At 40.1% G+C, this 17,277-nt stretch overlaps 1 protein-coding gene across 1 annotated transcript in view; it reads right to left on the bottom strand.

Moving 5' to 3' along the window:
• Parm1 (prostate androgen-regulated mucin-like protein 1) overlaps positions 1-16,430 on the bottom strand; it is a 103,724-nt gene extending 87,294 nt beyond the window's left edge. The window contains exon 1 of the mRNA XM_027939839.3: positions 16,139-16,430. Coding sequence (XP_027795640.3) covers positions 16,139-16,181 — 43 coding nt within the window. The 5' untranslated portion in view covers positions 16,182-16,430. The remainder of the gene's footprint in view (positions 1-16,138) is intronic.
• Positions 16,431-17,277: the final 847 nt, after the last annotated feature.

The raw sequence follows: 17,277 nt of genomic DNA, 5'->3' as shown, positions 1-17,277 counted from the left end.
GAAAGTGACTTTGTTTTGAAATATGGTTTTTGCAGATGTCATCAAGTTAAGATAAGGTCACAGTGAATTAGGGTGGGTCCTAATCCAGTATGACTGGTTTACGTCCTTCTCAGAAGGAAATGTGAGCACAGACAGGAAAAAAACAGGAGAAAGGCCATGTGAAGTCAGAGGCACAGATTGAAATCTTACTGCCATCATTGTGCCCAGGAATGCCTATGGCTATCAGAAACTGGGAGAAGTAAGGAGAGATCGTTTCCTAAAGCTTCAGAGAGAGTGTGACTCAGACTGAAGACTTGATTTCAGACTTTGAACTTCTAGAACTGTGATGGAATAGAGAGGCCTGTTGTTTTAAGCCGTCCAAGTCTATGCTAATTTATTATGGTAGCTCTTGGAAACTCAGACAATAGATAATCTATATTTATCCCAAGTATGACTGGTTGGCATAGTTCAAGGGGATAAGTAGCTCATAGTGGTTTTAGGGAGTGATGTTCAGGGACAAGACACTTAACTTCTGGCAACCTGTGCGGCTGGATAACTGAAAAGATAGCAAAAGTATATCCTCTTCTGCCAGGAGGGCACACTTACATTCCAAATTCCTCTAGTCTTGGTTGATGACACCAGGATGGATTTCTAGAGTCCCAAGTTCAAAGGAAGAGAAGTGACATAAAAACCCAGAGAATAAATGAAACTCCCTCTTTGTCACTCCTTTTCTGTTGAAAACGCAGATCCTGTTAACAAGGAGAAAGGGGCCACGGGCAAGTATCTCTTCTTCATTTCCATAGGACATGTTGGCCATCATGAATTCAGGTTTATGGGCCTCATCTAGGCTCTGTTTTGACAACACATTTCAAAGGTTAAACTGGATTGCAATGTTAAAATGAAAAGACCTTCCTATACAGAAACACAGCTCATATTCTTTTCCCACTGAGTACAGAAACCAACAAATAGATGCATTTTTCAGAGGACATATACACACTGTCTCTTTCCCTCTGAAAATCTCCCCTGAGATTTAGCACTGGCTAGTTCTGTCTGTGGATCTTTTAAAAGATAATCTTTATTGCCTTCACTAGTCTAGAGTGAAGTTTTATTTTATAAGGATGTGCATGTGAGGGTGGTTGCCCAAATGTAACAAGTTTGTCCAGCAAGTGGTTGTGATTCCTTTCCAAATTTCATTTGATTTGCAATCATAGGAAGCAGGTGACCTGGGTCTCCACAACCTCTTGCTTCTCCCTTCTGTGCTTCCTCTGAGGCCTTCTGGTTTTCCTTGCATACATAACGCCCCTCTGTGAAACTCCTGATCCAGGTGGTGTCACAGTTCCTGGGTCACTTTCTCTACCAAGATACACTTTTTCCTATAGATGACTCCCTTGAGGCGGTGCTCTCTGCATGCCTGTACAAGGCAACCGATAATAACTTTCAGCTACTCTAAGTTGATATATTACTTCTCTCAGAGACCATCAGTGCCTTAAATCTTAATTCTTAAGGAGAGAAGAACAAGGTTAAAGGGACTCTGGAGTCCCTGCAGTCAGGGGACACAGATTTTCATGAGCTTTGTAGTCTAAAGTCAGCTACTCTCACGACCCTGGGCTCCACATCTCTGATCCTTCATCTCTTTAGTTAAATTTGACAAACTCTGAGTACCCACCACATATAAGTTCATACAAGGAAGGAAGAAACAGGAAGCTCTGACATGATTCCTGCTCTCATAAGAACAGGAAAACACTAGGAGTGCCAACATGTGCAAATGACCTAAGGAGAACAGATATGGCATTCTAGAATGGCATTCCAGAATGGCCTAAGAGCCTGATTGATTGCTAAAGGTATGCAGCAGGTGTTCTCTGGTTGGGGAACCTTTCCAAACAAGATTGGCCTATCTGATTCTGTGGCCTCTCATGCCATGCTTACCTCTACCACCTTTTTTGGTTCTGACTCTGATTCAGATCCTAAGCCATTTGACTGTTTGGACTTGTTTCTGTAAACAATTGGGAGATCTGTTTGTCACTCCTTTAAAAAACTTTTTATAATGGAGAAATGTATTCATCTACAAAGCAGGAGAGAAGAGTATAATGAACACCCTATATTCCCTTCAATTTGTTTCAGCAACTACTAACCCACAGTTTTGTTTTTTTCCTATAACATTCCCTCCTATTTTCACACTCTTTATTATTTCAAGGGATCTCAGCATTTCTTCTATAAATATAATGATATGTGTCCATAAAAGATATAGGTTGTTGAAAACCTAAGGGCCACACCATTATCATAGTTAAAATATTAAAACCTATAAATCATAGAATATCTAGTCAATGTTCAGACTCATAATTGTTTCATAAATGTCATCATTTATTTTTACAGTCTTGATTTGACTGAGAGTCCAAATAAGGTCCACAACTGTGATTGACTGCTATTTCCCTTAAGTCTCTTCTTATTTTATAAATTTTCCCCTCCTCCACCCATCTCCCTATCAATCTCTTTTTTTCCCTTTGCAGTGTACTTACTGGACAAACTAGTTTGCTCATCCCATAGAATTTTTCATTGCCTTGGATTTTCTGATTTCATTCTCTAGGTGTTGTTGAACATCTTCCTCAGTCCTCTATGTTTCTTGAAACTTAATTGTTGGATGTAGAGGCTTGTTCAGATGTAGGTTCCTTTTCATTTGACAAAACTGTTTCAAAGGGAATGGCATACCCTTCCATTGGGAGATATAGTTCTGGTTATGACATACTCATGACGTTGGCAGTCACTGATGATCACTGACAAGATTCACTAGCTCATTAGTCTATGTGATAATGGTGGTGATACTCTGTTTCTAGCGCACTTTTTTTCACTTATAAGCTAAAATACTGCCAAAGACAATCAATTAGTATTATTATACTCATTATACTCTTCATTATATTCTTCTCTCCTGCTTTGTAGATGAATACATTTCTCCATTATAAAAAGTTTTTTAAAGCATCTAACAGATCTCCCGATTGTTTACAGAAACAAGCCCAATCAGCCTATCATTTAGTATTTGATCACCTAATGGTACCCTTCACAAAATAAAGGCAGAATAAGATAAATAAATAAGACTTGATTCTTTCTAGTTATCTGCCATTTTTCTAAGTAATGTATTGGTTTATTAGCATACACCAATGAAGATCAATAAAGATTGCATCACATTATTATCTTGTTTCTGGCATCATTTTGAACTTAGGAGTAAATGTATTCCATGTGCTACAATGATTGCTACCCCCATCAACTCCCCTCTTCAGTCTGGGAGCCTCAGGAATTGGTTCCGAGTTCTTCTGAAAGGATCTTAGCAGTCTTCAAAAATATCTTTGTTCCTGGTTTAATAAGATATTCTACTCATACATTTCCTAAAAGAGATCTGCCTGGAATTAGTCACTTCTCCAAGGAGCCTTCATTCCTGCTAGTAGAAACGGAATTTAGGAACCAAAATCTGAGCACCCAGAAGAGTATTAAGCAGATTGGGGTCTGTATCTCCTCCTTTAGAGAGGAGCTGACAACTCAACATGAACTGAATGGATCCAAAGGATTTGTGTAAGGGTCTATGTGAAGACAGAGGGTGACCAGTTAGGAGTTACTGCCTTTACTTAGAAAGAGATACTAAGGTTCCCAAAAAACACTGTATCTGTGGGGATGGAGAAAAAATCAGAGTGGGTGACACAAAAGGAGTTAGAAACTAATTTGGCAGTTCAAGGCCATGGGGGAAGAGGTGGGTAAAGATGAGAGATGTAGGTTATAAACTCTGTTCTGCTACCTATTAGCTGTATTCTCCACAGTTCTTTTCCCATTTTGCAGTGACCTGATCTGCAAAATGGGAACAGTATTGCCTACCCCAGAGGGTTGTTGAGAGGATTAGGTGAGGTTGCAGATGAAACCAATGTAGCATAATGTGTGACACCTAGTAAGACTAAAATCTTAAAAACATGACTCCCCTACCCAAGCCATGAGTCTAGTTTTATCAATTACAGAGGGTTGGCCTAGCTTATGCCAAAGCTTTTCCCTGTCCTATCTGCTCAGCTGTCTTCCCTGGTCACACCTACATGTGTTCTCTGATAATGCCATGGAGGATTAATAATGGATCTTCTAGCATTTGCCCAAACCACATTTTATTGATTACTTTATGGAAAAGATGATATAAGAAATTTAATGTTGCCAAGAGAAAAACAAATTACATATTCTTCTGAGTGCTATTTTTCTTATTTAATATCTAAGTTGCCAACTTTCATTTTGAGAAACTTAGAATAATGTATTCAGAAACTGCTTCTCTAAGTGACAAAATCTGAAGAGATTAAATGAAAGATATAAACCTAACAATGTACCTTAAATACTGATAAGTTAGCTCAGAGCCCCTTAAAATACTATCCAAGCTGGTCATCCCAATCAATGATTTATAAAGTACTCTAGTTTTAAAAAATGTAATGTTACCTTAGGTCAATTCCTTCCCAGAATCTTCCCTGCTCATTACATCAGCAATGCCCTGAAACCTATCTGAGGTTATTTGCTTCTCTAAGACCTTATTTTTGATAGCTCGTCAGACTGCTTTTTGAGTCAAGAGTTGGAGGATTAAAACAGTCACCTAGTAGTTACTATGGCCACATTAAAAGTTGTCAAAATATTCATAATATCTTCTTTAAAAAATTCATGGGGGGGGGGGAGAGAGAGAGAGAGAGAGAGAGAGAAGCAGAGACAGTGACAGAAACTGAAAAAGAAAGAGAAAAGCAAAACTGACCCAAAACTCACTTGCCAGAGATAACCACTACATCATTCCAAACTCTTCTCTGCAGGCACACACATATAAGCATAATGCGTTAAATGTTTCATCAGAAGGTCATTTTATTCATTTTATTTATATTTCCCAATATTGATTTTTCAATATTGGGAAATATAAAGTTACCATATATTGATTTAATATATTGTAACCATTTTTTACATGCTGGTACACAATGAACCACCCCATTTACTTAAGCAGTTGCTTATTGTTGCTCAGTGTGAATGCTAAATGTATGTTGGTTGATCTGACTAGCTTTTTGAGTGAGGTAGTTATTTTTGTTCTTTCTACACCACATTTGTCTTTGAGCTTTTGGGCATCATGAGCTTTCTCTTGTTGATGTGTGCTCCTTTTCCTGCCTGCCAAATATTAGGCCCTGCTTTTTATATCACTTAGGGAACATGGTATCACCCAGGGGAAGAGAGGTGATGGAATGGCCACTCCAGTGCCATGCTCGCAATATCAGACACAAATTCTGGGGCCTCCAGTAAAAGGTCAGGGTTCCTCTCCTTTGCACAACTCTGCTTACTGCCAGGGCTGCTGAACTTCAAGAGGATGGAGAGCCTGCCCTCCTCAAGAATGGGCAATGGATCTCAAGGAACCAGCAAGGCCAATGTTTTTAATAGTTTCATCTTTTCCCTTCTTTGCTTTATTTATAAGTTGCTCCTCAAGTTGATATAATCAAGACAAGTGTGTGGTTATGTTTTTAAAGCTCACATTCCTTTTGGCAGCTACTAAATAACTAATCATTCCTATTTTCAGTAAGCCAAAAAGCATCAGGAGTACAGCATGATGAAGCTGGGGTATATGCCAACCTGGGTGACTTTAATAACAGCCATGTCAAGAGGTGTCATCTTGCCAGGATAGATGATGTCTCCTCCCTCCACCCCCAGGAAACAGGTTTGATTTGAATGAGAACTTCAGCATTACTTCTGTTGCTTAGTCTGAGACCCAATTCATATTTCAGAATCACTAAAGGAAGGTGGGATATCGAAGCCCAAGAAAACTCCCTTTAGGTTCTTGAGTTTATTAGTTACTAACTTACACTTCCAACACTCAGCAGCTAAATTGACTTAACTTTCTCAAACTTTACTGGAAAATTGCCAACTGAGCTTCCTTTAGAATCGAATCACTGTTCATCATCAGGCTATTTTTAGTTATTCAGAAAACTCTCAGAAATGTTCAAATGGTGGAGATAACAGTACCCTCCCTAGCTGAGCTCAAAGGTGACATTTTAATTGGCCACAGAGTTGAAGAATATGTCCATGGCAAAAAAAAAAAAAAAAAAAGCTTAAAGCTTACATTTTAAAAAGAGTTTTGTATGTGCATAGCTAAAAATATAGCTGATTTTTTAAATTTTAGTTTTTGTAATCCTCAGTGAAGACTAAAGGCCTGACCATTGCTTTTTAAAAAGCTATTTAGAATCACTAGACATAAGCAAGTCTGCCAGTGTCTTGTTTTTGGGTGATCTAAGGAAAAATTTGAATTAAGTTTTCATTTTGCCAGACCCCCCAAATATATTAAATTCAATAAATAGATTTTGAGCATCCACTGTATGCCACACAGTGTTCTTGCACTGAGGAATACAACAGCAAACAAAAGAGAAGAAAGCCTAGGCCTTCTGAAGCTGTGTTTTATTCAGAACTAAGGAGAGGGGTGGAGGGAGACAGACATTAATGATAGAAAAGAGGCAAGCGTCAGACAATGGGCACTGGGCACATGGTGTTGGCAGGTGGCACAGTCTGCAATTTTAAGATGTTGATCAGGGTAGGTCTTATTTAGAAGTTGGTGTTTGAGCAAAGTTGCTATAGTTAGGATCTAGAATGTCCCCCAAAGGCTCAGATGTTTAAGGCTTGGCTCTCAACTTGGCACTATGAAAGGTGGTAGAAACCTTTAAGAGGTAGGGCCTACAGGGAGGTTTGAAGTCATTGGGGGCCATGCCCTTGAAGGGGATTCTGGGATGCTGGTCTCTTTCTCTCTTTTTTCCCCTGAACCCTGACATAAGCCAGTCCTTCTAGGTCATGTGCTCCCACCATGATGCCCTGTGCTGCCACAGGCCTAAAGCAATGGGGCCAGTCAGTTTTGGACTGAAACCTCCAAATTAACCCTTTCCTCTTTTTAAGTGGATTATCTCAGGTTTCTTGTTGTAGTACTGCCAAGCTCTAACAGAAAAGGTTTTTTTAAGAAGGTGAGGGAATTAGCCACAATGATATCTAGAGAAAGTATATTCCAGACAGAGGAACCAGCCTCTGCATACTATAAGGAAGCCAGTGTTTCTACACAGTGAGCAAAGGAGAGAGTAGAAGACTGGGTTGGAAAACAAATGTAACAGCAGCTCATGCACATCTTGATGGTCACTGTAAAGACTTTGACTTTGACATCCCATCTATTTCCAATGGATAAAATGTTGCTATGTAGAAAACAGACCTTGGGAAGGAAAAGGTGAGAGCTGGCAGATCTGGAGTGGGACACTGAAGTAGTCCAGGAGAAAGACGATGGTAGCTCAGACCAGGGCAAGGGCAAGGGCCTCTGCATATATTTTAAATGTAGAGCAAACAGATTGTCTTGAAGCACTGGGTGAGGGGTGTTGAAAGAGAAAGAGAACCTAAAGATGACACGTGAATATCAGTATGAGCATCTGGAAAGTTGGAGTTGCCATTCCCTGAGATGATCAAGATTTCAGGTGGAGCCTCTGGGTGAAGAAAAGAAGTCTAGGAACTCAGTTGTGACATGTTGGGTTTGCGATGCTATTAGATGTTCAACTGTTGATTTTCTTTTGTCTACACTAAAATTTCTCATCCACAAAGAATGTAAATTCCCTAAGGGTAAAATTCTATTTAATTTGTTAGTGTGTCTACAGATACTTGGATACTGTTTAGCACAAGTAGAGTCTCAATAAAAACTGATAGAATGAATACTTATTAAGCACCCACTTGGTGTCTCACTCTCCTGGGGATACAGCCTCAGATCAAACAGCTAAAGTTTCTGTTTTTATTTACACTACAATCTAGTAGTGGGAGGCAGCCATGGAAAGAAAGCAAAATAAAAAATATCTTCTATCCTTTGTTGTGGGTGCTTAGTAGACACTGGTTAAATGTTTATCCACATGGCACTCTATGCATAGTATCATAATACTATGAAGGAGAAAACCGAGATTCTAGAGGTGGCATTTCATGCTAGCCTGTGTCACTCCAAAGCCCCCTTCTACATACCATGCTGCCTCTCATATATAATAACACAAATTCCATCTTCACCTGATAAAATATCAGGGCTGTGTTTCTCTTCATGTAAGCATTTAAAGGAGAATATTCACAATAGGACTATTTTTAAAGTACAGCCTAGGAAAGATGCCTGACAATGAGCAACCCAGGCCACTCAGCCCTCCTTAATTGACCCAAACCATGCAGTTGAATTCATTTTGACATCTCAGGGCATTTCTTGCTTGCTTTTTTAGCACACATTTTACCAGTGAGCTACACCATCAGTCATTGAGGATTTATTGATTTATTTAGACCAGGTCTCACCCCATTCTCCAGGCTGGTCTTGAACTCCTGGGCTCAAGTCTTCAAAGTGCTGGCATTTAGACATTGACCACTGTGGCTGGTAGAAGATATTTTCTTATTCTATACTCTGCTTCATAATGCTGAAGATAATTACCTGCCACAAGGACTGCCATGTTGTTTAATCTGACTCAATTTGCAACCTTTCACAGAACTAAAATGATCCAGTAATATAAACTTTATATTCATATACATTTGAGGAAGTATTACTTATCTCCCAGCTTTTATTACTTTTTCATTCCCAGCACTAGCAGCAGTAGCAGCAGCAGTAAGAGGTAGTTTGGGCCTTTGTACTACCAAACAATTTTAATTATCATCCCCCTCTTATCTAGGCTTCTTATATTTTCTGAGTCTCATGCAATATTGATTAGATTGATAACAATCTATACAGCCTATGCAGAAATGCTGAAATAGCCCCTTCCCACAACATTTTCCTACAATGTGAATGATGAATGATCCTTTATCCCAAAAATGATAGTCTTTTTTCCTGCTCTGACCTGTTTGATTAGCTTTTCAAAAAGAGAGCAAGGGAGAGAGAGAAAAATCAAGGATCAGAGAGAGAGAATGTCATTGAATATTATCTCCATCAACAGTTTAATTTTTTTTAATCAGGGATTGAACTCAGGGGCACTCAACCACTGAGCCACATCTCCAGACCTATTTTGTATTTTATTTAGAGACAGGGTTTCACTGAGTTGCTTAGCCCCTCGCTGTTGGTGAGGCTGACTTTGAACTGGTGATCTTCCTGAGACACAGGATTATAGGCGTGTGTCACCTCACGGGGCAACAGTTTAATTTTGAATACAAAATATCCAGGGTTTCCTTTTAGTTGAATGTGATGATGGCACATGTTTTGGTGCTGCCCCTCAGACAGCAGAGCCCATCAACAGCAAGAATTCCCATGATTGGCAGAGTGTGCGATCCACTAGGAAGTTGTCTCTTTCCCATGCCAAGAAATAGATGTCCCCAGATTTTTTTAAGGTTCTCTGATAAACAAGTGGCAGAAAGGTCTCTCTCATGTTGTAATTTTGAGATACACTGAAATTCTCTCATAATAAAACATTTTAATTCAACAGAACAATTGGGATCTCGAACATTTCCCTAGACACATATAGACAGTGCACTGTAACTATTAAATAACACATAAAAAGAATGCCCTTTTATTCTTGCAATAATTGCTACTGTTCTTCCTAATGAATCCAAATTGCAATACAAAACAAGGGTCATACAGTATAGAGTGTTTAACAATCAAATAAATATTCAACACTTGTTTCATGGTATCTGTCTCTTGTCTACCTCTGGGGTCATGCTATGGTCTAAATGCTTTTATGCCCCCAAAATTCATATGTTAAAAACCTACCCCCAAGGTGATATGAGATGGAGCCCTCAGGAGATGATTAGGTCATGAGGGTGGAGTCCTCATGAATGGGATTAATGCCTTTATAGGAGAGGCCCCAGAGAGCAGCCTTGCCTTTTCTACCATGACAACACAATGAAAAAGCACCATCTACAAACCAGAAAGGGAGGCCTCACTAGACACAGGATCAGCCAGCACCTTGCTCTTGAACTTCTCAGCTTCTAGAATTATAATACATAAATGTATGCTGCTTATAAGCTACTCAGTTTATAGAACCAGGCTTTTATAGCAGCCTGAATGGACTAAGAGATCATAAAAATCTTTTCCAATGAAACTGAAAACATTTCAGGAGAGATAAACACCACCAATAACCTGTCTGTAATAAGGTTATGCACTGGACTACATGAAGTTGGTAAGAATATCACAATGTAAAACATGACATATATTTTATTAACACTATATAAAGAAATATAATGTGATCTAAGTGGAAGTCTGCATGGTAGCTCTAAGTTTACAACCACAGCCAAATAAAAAATGAAACTGTCTCTCATCTAAATCCTTTCATGTTCAACACCTGGACTAAAGTTCCCGTATCCAGATTTCCTTGCTCATGGAAGAGAAAATCAGGTGTCAAATTTGAAATGTAAGTGAAAGATATTATCATCAAAGATATACTCTACTCACCTTTTGAACTGAATAGACATATTTTCTAAATATCACACATGGTAATTTTCTGTAAGTTTTTAAATAATGAACAGTTGGCAATTCACAGATTTCAGCTTAGGTATAAAGGGTGCACATTTCCAACACAGTTCAATTGCTTAAGAGATTTTTTTAAAAAAACATCTGCCTTAAAATTCTGTCTAATATATTGCTTCAGGCTCTGAACAGCCACAGTTTTTAAGTGATACCAATAAACCTACCCAGCAGGGCTTATAAAACTTATATAATTAATATTTGTAAGATGTCTTAAGATCTTGGCACAAAAGAGAGCACTAAAATGCAAAGCTATTCTATAATTTTCTTTTTTAATCAGTTGCCAGACATATTCTAGAAGGTTTCTAGTTCCAGTTCTTAGGCAAAAACATTGCAATTATGAGAAATATATTTTTTTAAAGGAAGGGTTAGAGGGGATCATTAATGTAGGTCAAGGAGGCCATAGAAATTCCACCAATTGTTCAGAAGCACACAACAATATTCAGTTAACAAATATGCTATCAGAATCAAAATAATTCACTGGAGTGAAAGCTTCCCCTGAATCCTAATCCACGTGGTTGCTAACCAAGACAGCTGCTCTTAAATCTCCATGTTTCCCACAAGCAGATTATATTTAATGAAATGGTACAGGGCAACCAAAGCTCTATCAGGCAAGATTCAAACTAAAGCTGATCTTACATCAAACCCATTGCATAGATGAACTGCAGATGAAAGGCCAAATTCAGGTTGCCAGACAAAATATGGGACACTCATTAGAATTTGATTTCAACATTCTATAGAACATACTTAGAATCGTAGTTTATTTGAAATTCACATTTGACTGGGCAACCTGTATCTTTATTAGCTAAATTCAGCAACATGATCCAAAAGAAAATTAAGATAATATATTTTTAATTGCCATTATACCTCTCTGCACCAATGGAAAGCAGATGAAAAGATTTCATAATTCTCTATTTTATTTTAAAGATTTTTATTACTTATAAAATGGCAGAGATCCCTAAACAATGGTAAGGCAGGTGAAGAAAATGGGCTTGCTGGTAGGAAGGGCTGTGATGAGCATTTAAAAGTTCACATATCAGAAAACCTGATGTGACAGCAATTCCTGCCCCTTGAATAATTTAAGATGCAACTAAAAAAAGAAATGTTATAAACTACATACACAAACCAGCCTTAACTGATAGTCACCTGGCTTGCCCATTAACCTACTAGCTTTGCATTTCCAAGAAAAAAGCAAACGTGTTAACTTAACTCCCTGACCACTTCTAAGAACTACTATTGACTTCTACATGAAACTAACTTTTCCAAGTGTCAGCTTCATTTGATATCTCATAAGCAAGGCAAATATCTGATTCCTAACTAACATTTTTTTTAAATTTCAGTGACAGATATTTTCAAAAAGAAGCACACTGTTGTAACTACTATTGCAAAATTCCTTTCATTTGATACAGATTGCTTTTAGGAGATAAGATAGCCAATCCCTTCTGAAACATTTAAAACATGTCACTTTCCACCATTTCCAGTGGGTGCAATTGACCCAAAGGAGAAATTATTGTTTGAGAAAATCTGCTCAAACAGTCTAAATAGGTAACCAATATTTTCTTTAAGAAAACACAAGCACAAGTAGGCCAGGTCCAAATGCTGAAGTTAAATTAGGGATCTGGCAATTACTGATGATTCTGGGTTCTGGAGAGAACCATTCTGAAAAATGTCAGAAAAAAATGACCTGTCTTTTTCTAAGTTGTTTTATCTGCATTGCCCAGAATTTTGTGGCACTGAGTGCCCGACCTTTAAGGTTTAGCTGACTTGGGAGTTTGAAACACAGTAGTTTGCAAAAGTCCTTCTAGAAGAAATAGTGAGACTTTACTTCTATTTGTTACTGCATACTTTTTGGATTATTATGCTAAATCTGAGCTGGCACATTATTAACCTTTTCAAATTAGGCATTTAGTAGACAGCTGAATATTTTCTTAATTTGACATTGGGTTTGCTGGAACAGCTAGCATTGAAATATTAGTTGAGATTTTTGATTTACACAGTCCAAGTGCAAACATATACTTTGCTTTTGAAGAGGATAGCCTGCCTAGACTATAGCAAATTTTATAAATACGAATTGCAACAATAAGAGCTAACACTGCACATTACTATGTCCCTAGCACTTTCTATTTGCAGGTGTGTTCATATATTTAACCTTCCATATCTTATGAGGTCTTATTTCCCCAATTTTGTAAATGTAAAAATTGAAGATTAGTTAAGATATTTGTCCTAAATTACACAATTAATAAGTAGTAAAGCTTAGTTTTGTACCCAAGCAACCTAGCTGCAGAATCTGATGCTTCTGTAAATGTGAACAATGAAGAACTTCCACCATCTCAGAGCAGGGTTCCTATGAAGGAGGTGACCTGTCTTTGACTGTAACCACAAATTTCAGGGGAATAGTGGTTAACTGAGCCAAAAGAATGAAAACAACTCTTTTCTACCACCCATAACAAACCAAAGGCAACTTTCTGTTCCTTTAAATGTGTATGCAATTTTTGTTTAATATATTTTTGAAAAGGTTACTGAACTGGTACATATCAGGACTGGTAGTATGCACAGAGCCATAACCCTGTAGGGAGAGAGGTTCCTTCAAGGATATGGACATTCTAAGTATTAGAAGAGCTATCTGACATATTTAGAATCCACAAAAGATCCCTTGCTGAGTGGCAGACTGGGACTCTACTGTGCTGTTCTTTACAAGTGATCAATAAGTATGCCTAGAGTGTTTGGCAATGGTGTGGAATGTACTCTTCCCAGAGGGAGACCAGGGCCAGACTTCTCTGAGGGCAGGAAAAGTAGGATCATAGGATTTGTACCTCTCTTACCTATTAGGTGTTTCTCTTTCATTATCCTTGAGTATTTAAAAATAATCGAAAGCTCCAGTATATCTCAGTGAAGGAGTTTTTTTTTTTTTTTTTTAAACTTGGGACATAGAATATTAAAGGGGAGCAATGGTTGTGGGAATGAAGGAAGATAATCTACAAGTGAGCAGGAAAAGTCTGAAGACGAAAGTTACCCAATGACAGGCTATCTTCCCTTCCTGCTTGGTTCTGGGGCCAAACCTTGGAGGTTCCAGATTGTATGTTAATTTAAAAGCAGTTCTCCTATATACCTTGTACTGGCATAATATAAGAGGTGTTTTTTTTTAAAAAATAGTTTTTAACACAGCAGTGCTTGTGTCCTACCATAATAAGGACTGAAGAGAGAACTGAAGTTCATCCAAGGTGTTTTTGTTCCTACTATTTAAAATACAGGTGGGTAAATGTAGAGATCTACCTGGGCTGGGTTGTTGACAATGCACAGGTTATCCTCAAATGCCCATTATAAATCCTGGAGGAAATGCTATGTGTATATTGAGAGGATTTATTAGGATAAAAATAGGCTCTTGCCCAACCCTTTTCCTGGCTCAAGAAGGTATCATTTTGAGGATTGTACAAAAAAATGTTGAATCCTCTAAAGCTGGAGGAAAAAAGGTAGAAAACAGAAAAGAAACAACAGCCTGGGGGAAGTTCTTAATAGAAGTGTGCGGGGGAGCTCTAGGATAGGTGTGGAAACATACCTGCCACTCTGGAGAACCCTTTCCCCCTTGCCTCTTTGCAATACATCAGGTTTTTTTTTTTCTCCTAGAAAAATAATATTTTAGATTCTGAAAACATCTTACTTTTGAATGCAAAGAATTTCAGGAGGTATTTACAACGATCTTTGTATTATTTTCCTGACAATATATTGCAAGTAACTCTTTAACAATGAACTGAAACTAAAGAGATTCTTTCAGAGGCACAAGCTTCAGAGGTAAGAACAAAGCTTCCATTAGTTCCATGGCTCTCTGGGATAGGTCCATAGAGACCAAATAGGGGAAAGAGGCAGTGTGACTTCCTGACTCCCAGGAGCCCAGGAACTATCCTGATCTTATTGGCTCTGATCCCTACAGATGTAGGTGGGGGCATGGATGGGGCTGGCCCACCAGCCCTCTCTCTGGGGCAGTGGATGAAGACAATATTCCTTCTCTCATAATAACCAGGTAAACTGTAAGACTGGATTAAAAAAAAAAAAAAAAGAAAATCTTGAGCTTAGGAAAATAATGCTACAATCAACTGCTTGCTAGGATTAATTTCGGTTTTGTCAATTGCCTGGGCTGTTCAAAATATAAAAATATAAAATAAATAAAGAAGCAGCTACAAATCAAATTAGCAAACAAGCCCATCTACTGGCTCGCTTAAGGTTTTCTGAGCCTCCTGAAAAGATTTTAAGGTAAAAGTAAAGATGCATTCCATTTCATTTCCTAAACATCTCTTGGTTTGAAGACTGTGGAATTACCATGCGAGGCCATCCAAGAGCTGCCGACCAATAACAGATTACACCTTCCAGATCCACTCTTTCATCCCAGCCTGAGGCTGCACAAGCCAAAGAGCCCGGAGTGTTCCGGAATCGTCAGCAGATGAGTCTCCAAACCGTGCAAACGCCAAAACAGACAGCAAGTAGAGAAAACACCACACTGTACCTCGACTTTGGAAACTTTTTCTTAAATCTGTCTTTTGTAAGCTGCCAGGGAACCAGTAGTTTCTTTTCGAGGGACAGTAATGACTCAGGGCCACAATTACAGGAACCTTAAGGAACTCACAGGGGAGCAAGAACTAAAGCTTCAGTCCAACGGGCTTGCACTATGTGTCTTTGGATCGGTCTGAACAGACCAGTGGTCGCGCACTCGGGTTACTTTTATCCACCCGTGCTGTGCCGTATCCACAATTGTCTCTAGTCAGGATGCATTTTCTGGAGAAACTGGATACCCAACTCTAGACTCAGTATTGTCTGTCTGTCTCTCCAGCCCCTACCAAGACGAACTCTGTCTGCCTGCTCTACTCTCCCTAGAACCCCCGCCTGAGGTCATGGCTGTTGGTAGTCCTAAGACCTGAGAGGCGCGCGCATGGGGACGTGGCCCGGAGCCTGTGTGAGGGGTGGGAATGGGGAAATGGGTGGAATTGGGGTGAGGGGAATGCTAGCTTTAATCAAGATTCTAGTTTCTTCCCAAAGGTACATTTTTTAAAGGCTCCTGGACACAAGAAAGACCTGCAAAAAAAAAACACAAAAACCCTGATGTGAATTCGCGAGCTTGACCCCAGCCGGGTCCACTGTCCCTAGGACCCCTTGAGCCATATCATCCTTAAGCATAACTAAAAAGGGACCTTGGAGACCCCGAGATCGCCAACCCGGAACGAAGACCAGCCCCACCTGGGCAGGCAGTCACCTCCTAAACCTTTCGAGATGCGACTACCCCGGAACCCCACTCGTTCCCCTGCTTTTGAATCCCTCCCCAGGCGGAACCGCGACCAGAAGTCTGATCCGGACTCTGGCGGGTGCGCTCAGGGAACACGGCGAAGAAAGCGAAGGAGGAGCAGACAGTATAGCCCTTGGGGGTTTCAAATGTGCTGTGCCAGCCAGCCACCTGTTCCACAAAGCAGAGTTTGTGCGGGCTCGGGCTGCAGTAGGAAGGCTTCATCATCCCTTCCTTCCGCACCGCTCAAGATTGTCAAATCTAAGTGCGCACACACCTGCGCGCAGCCCCGGAGGTTCGCACCAGTCAGGATCCCGCAAGCCGCGACTTACTTCCCAGTCTCCCGGCTTCAGGTGGAGCCCCAGCTATGTCCGCGGGGGCCACACCGAGCCTGGCCCCTCCTTGAGGTCTGCGCTAAGTACCTGCTGTGAAGATGCACAGAGCGAGGAGAGTCTTGCAGACCATGATATCCCGGTGCTCAGTGCCGAGCCTGGTGCCGGCGGGAGGAGTTTGCTGGGGCCGACCAAGCGCTCCGAGCGCTGGAGACTCCTTTTCTGACCAGCGGGCTGCGGTAGGAGCTGGGAAGTGCAGACGGCTGGGCGCGTTTGGCTGGGGCAGCTCAGGTGGAAGGCGGCGGGGCAAGCAAAGCTGCGCGGCTCAGTCAGCTGCGTGCCCTCGGGCTCCCAGCGCACTTCTGCTCCATCCTAGCAGCCAGAGGCCGGGCCGCCTCCGCTGCCAAACCCCTCCCACCAGGGCCCCAAGGCGTTGACAGGGCCTCCCCCCGCTGGTTTCCCCCCTCGCAGCTCTCAGGCCCCAGGAGCTACGGCCCAGGGCGGCCTCTGCTGGACAGTCAGTATGGGAGACCCTAGGTTTTTTTTTTTTAATTATTATTATTTTTTAATTTTTATATATGACAGCAGAATGCATTACAACTCTTATCACACATATAGAGCACAATTTTTCTTATCTCTGATTGTATACAAAGTATATTCACACCAATTCGCGTCTTTATACATGTACTTTGGATTATACTGTCCATCATAGACCCTTGGTTTAAGTGGATTCTAAATGCTTAGAGCGCCTTGCACTGTGTTAAGGGGATGCAAAGTGTGAGCAGATCTCTGTCTTCAAGAATCCATCTCAGCTTTTCTTACATGAGCTTATAGTCTTTAAAGAGATGAACCATTTCTTTCCAACTATGAAGAAACTGATCCTCGTTCCTCCAGATATTCTTTAGTGTACGTTAAATCTTCACCCACATTCGACTCTACTGCACTTCCTCCTCTCAGAGGTAGGGTGTCTTTCGCTTCCTATTTAGCTTCCTATCTATCAGAAGAAATAATACTGTCAGAATATCCATCATGAGATAAGTGAGCAAGGTGCTATTGAAAGTGTTGTATCTCCTTTTAAAACAATAAGGCATTAAAATGATTACCACTCCATTTTTCAGATGAGAAAACAGATGCTGAGAAGAAAAATAACATGCTCAAGATTACATAGCTGGTAAGGATAGTTTGTGCACCAGGCCCATAATAACAAAAGCCGGCATTTCCTGAATGAT

Source organism: Marmota flaviventris, chromosome 7 (assembly GCF_047511675.1).
Source record: "Marmota flaviventris isolate mMarFla1 chromosome 7, mMarFla1.hap1, whole genome shotgun sequence".
NCBI lineage: Eukaryota > Metazoa > Chordata > Mammalia > Rodentia > Sciuridae > Marmota > Marmota flaviventris.
The sequence above is the reverse complement of the archived record's forward strand: the minus strand, read 5'-3'. Positions and strand labels throughout refer to the sequence as shown.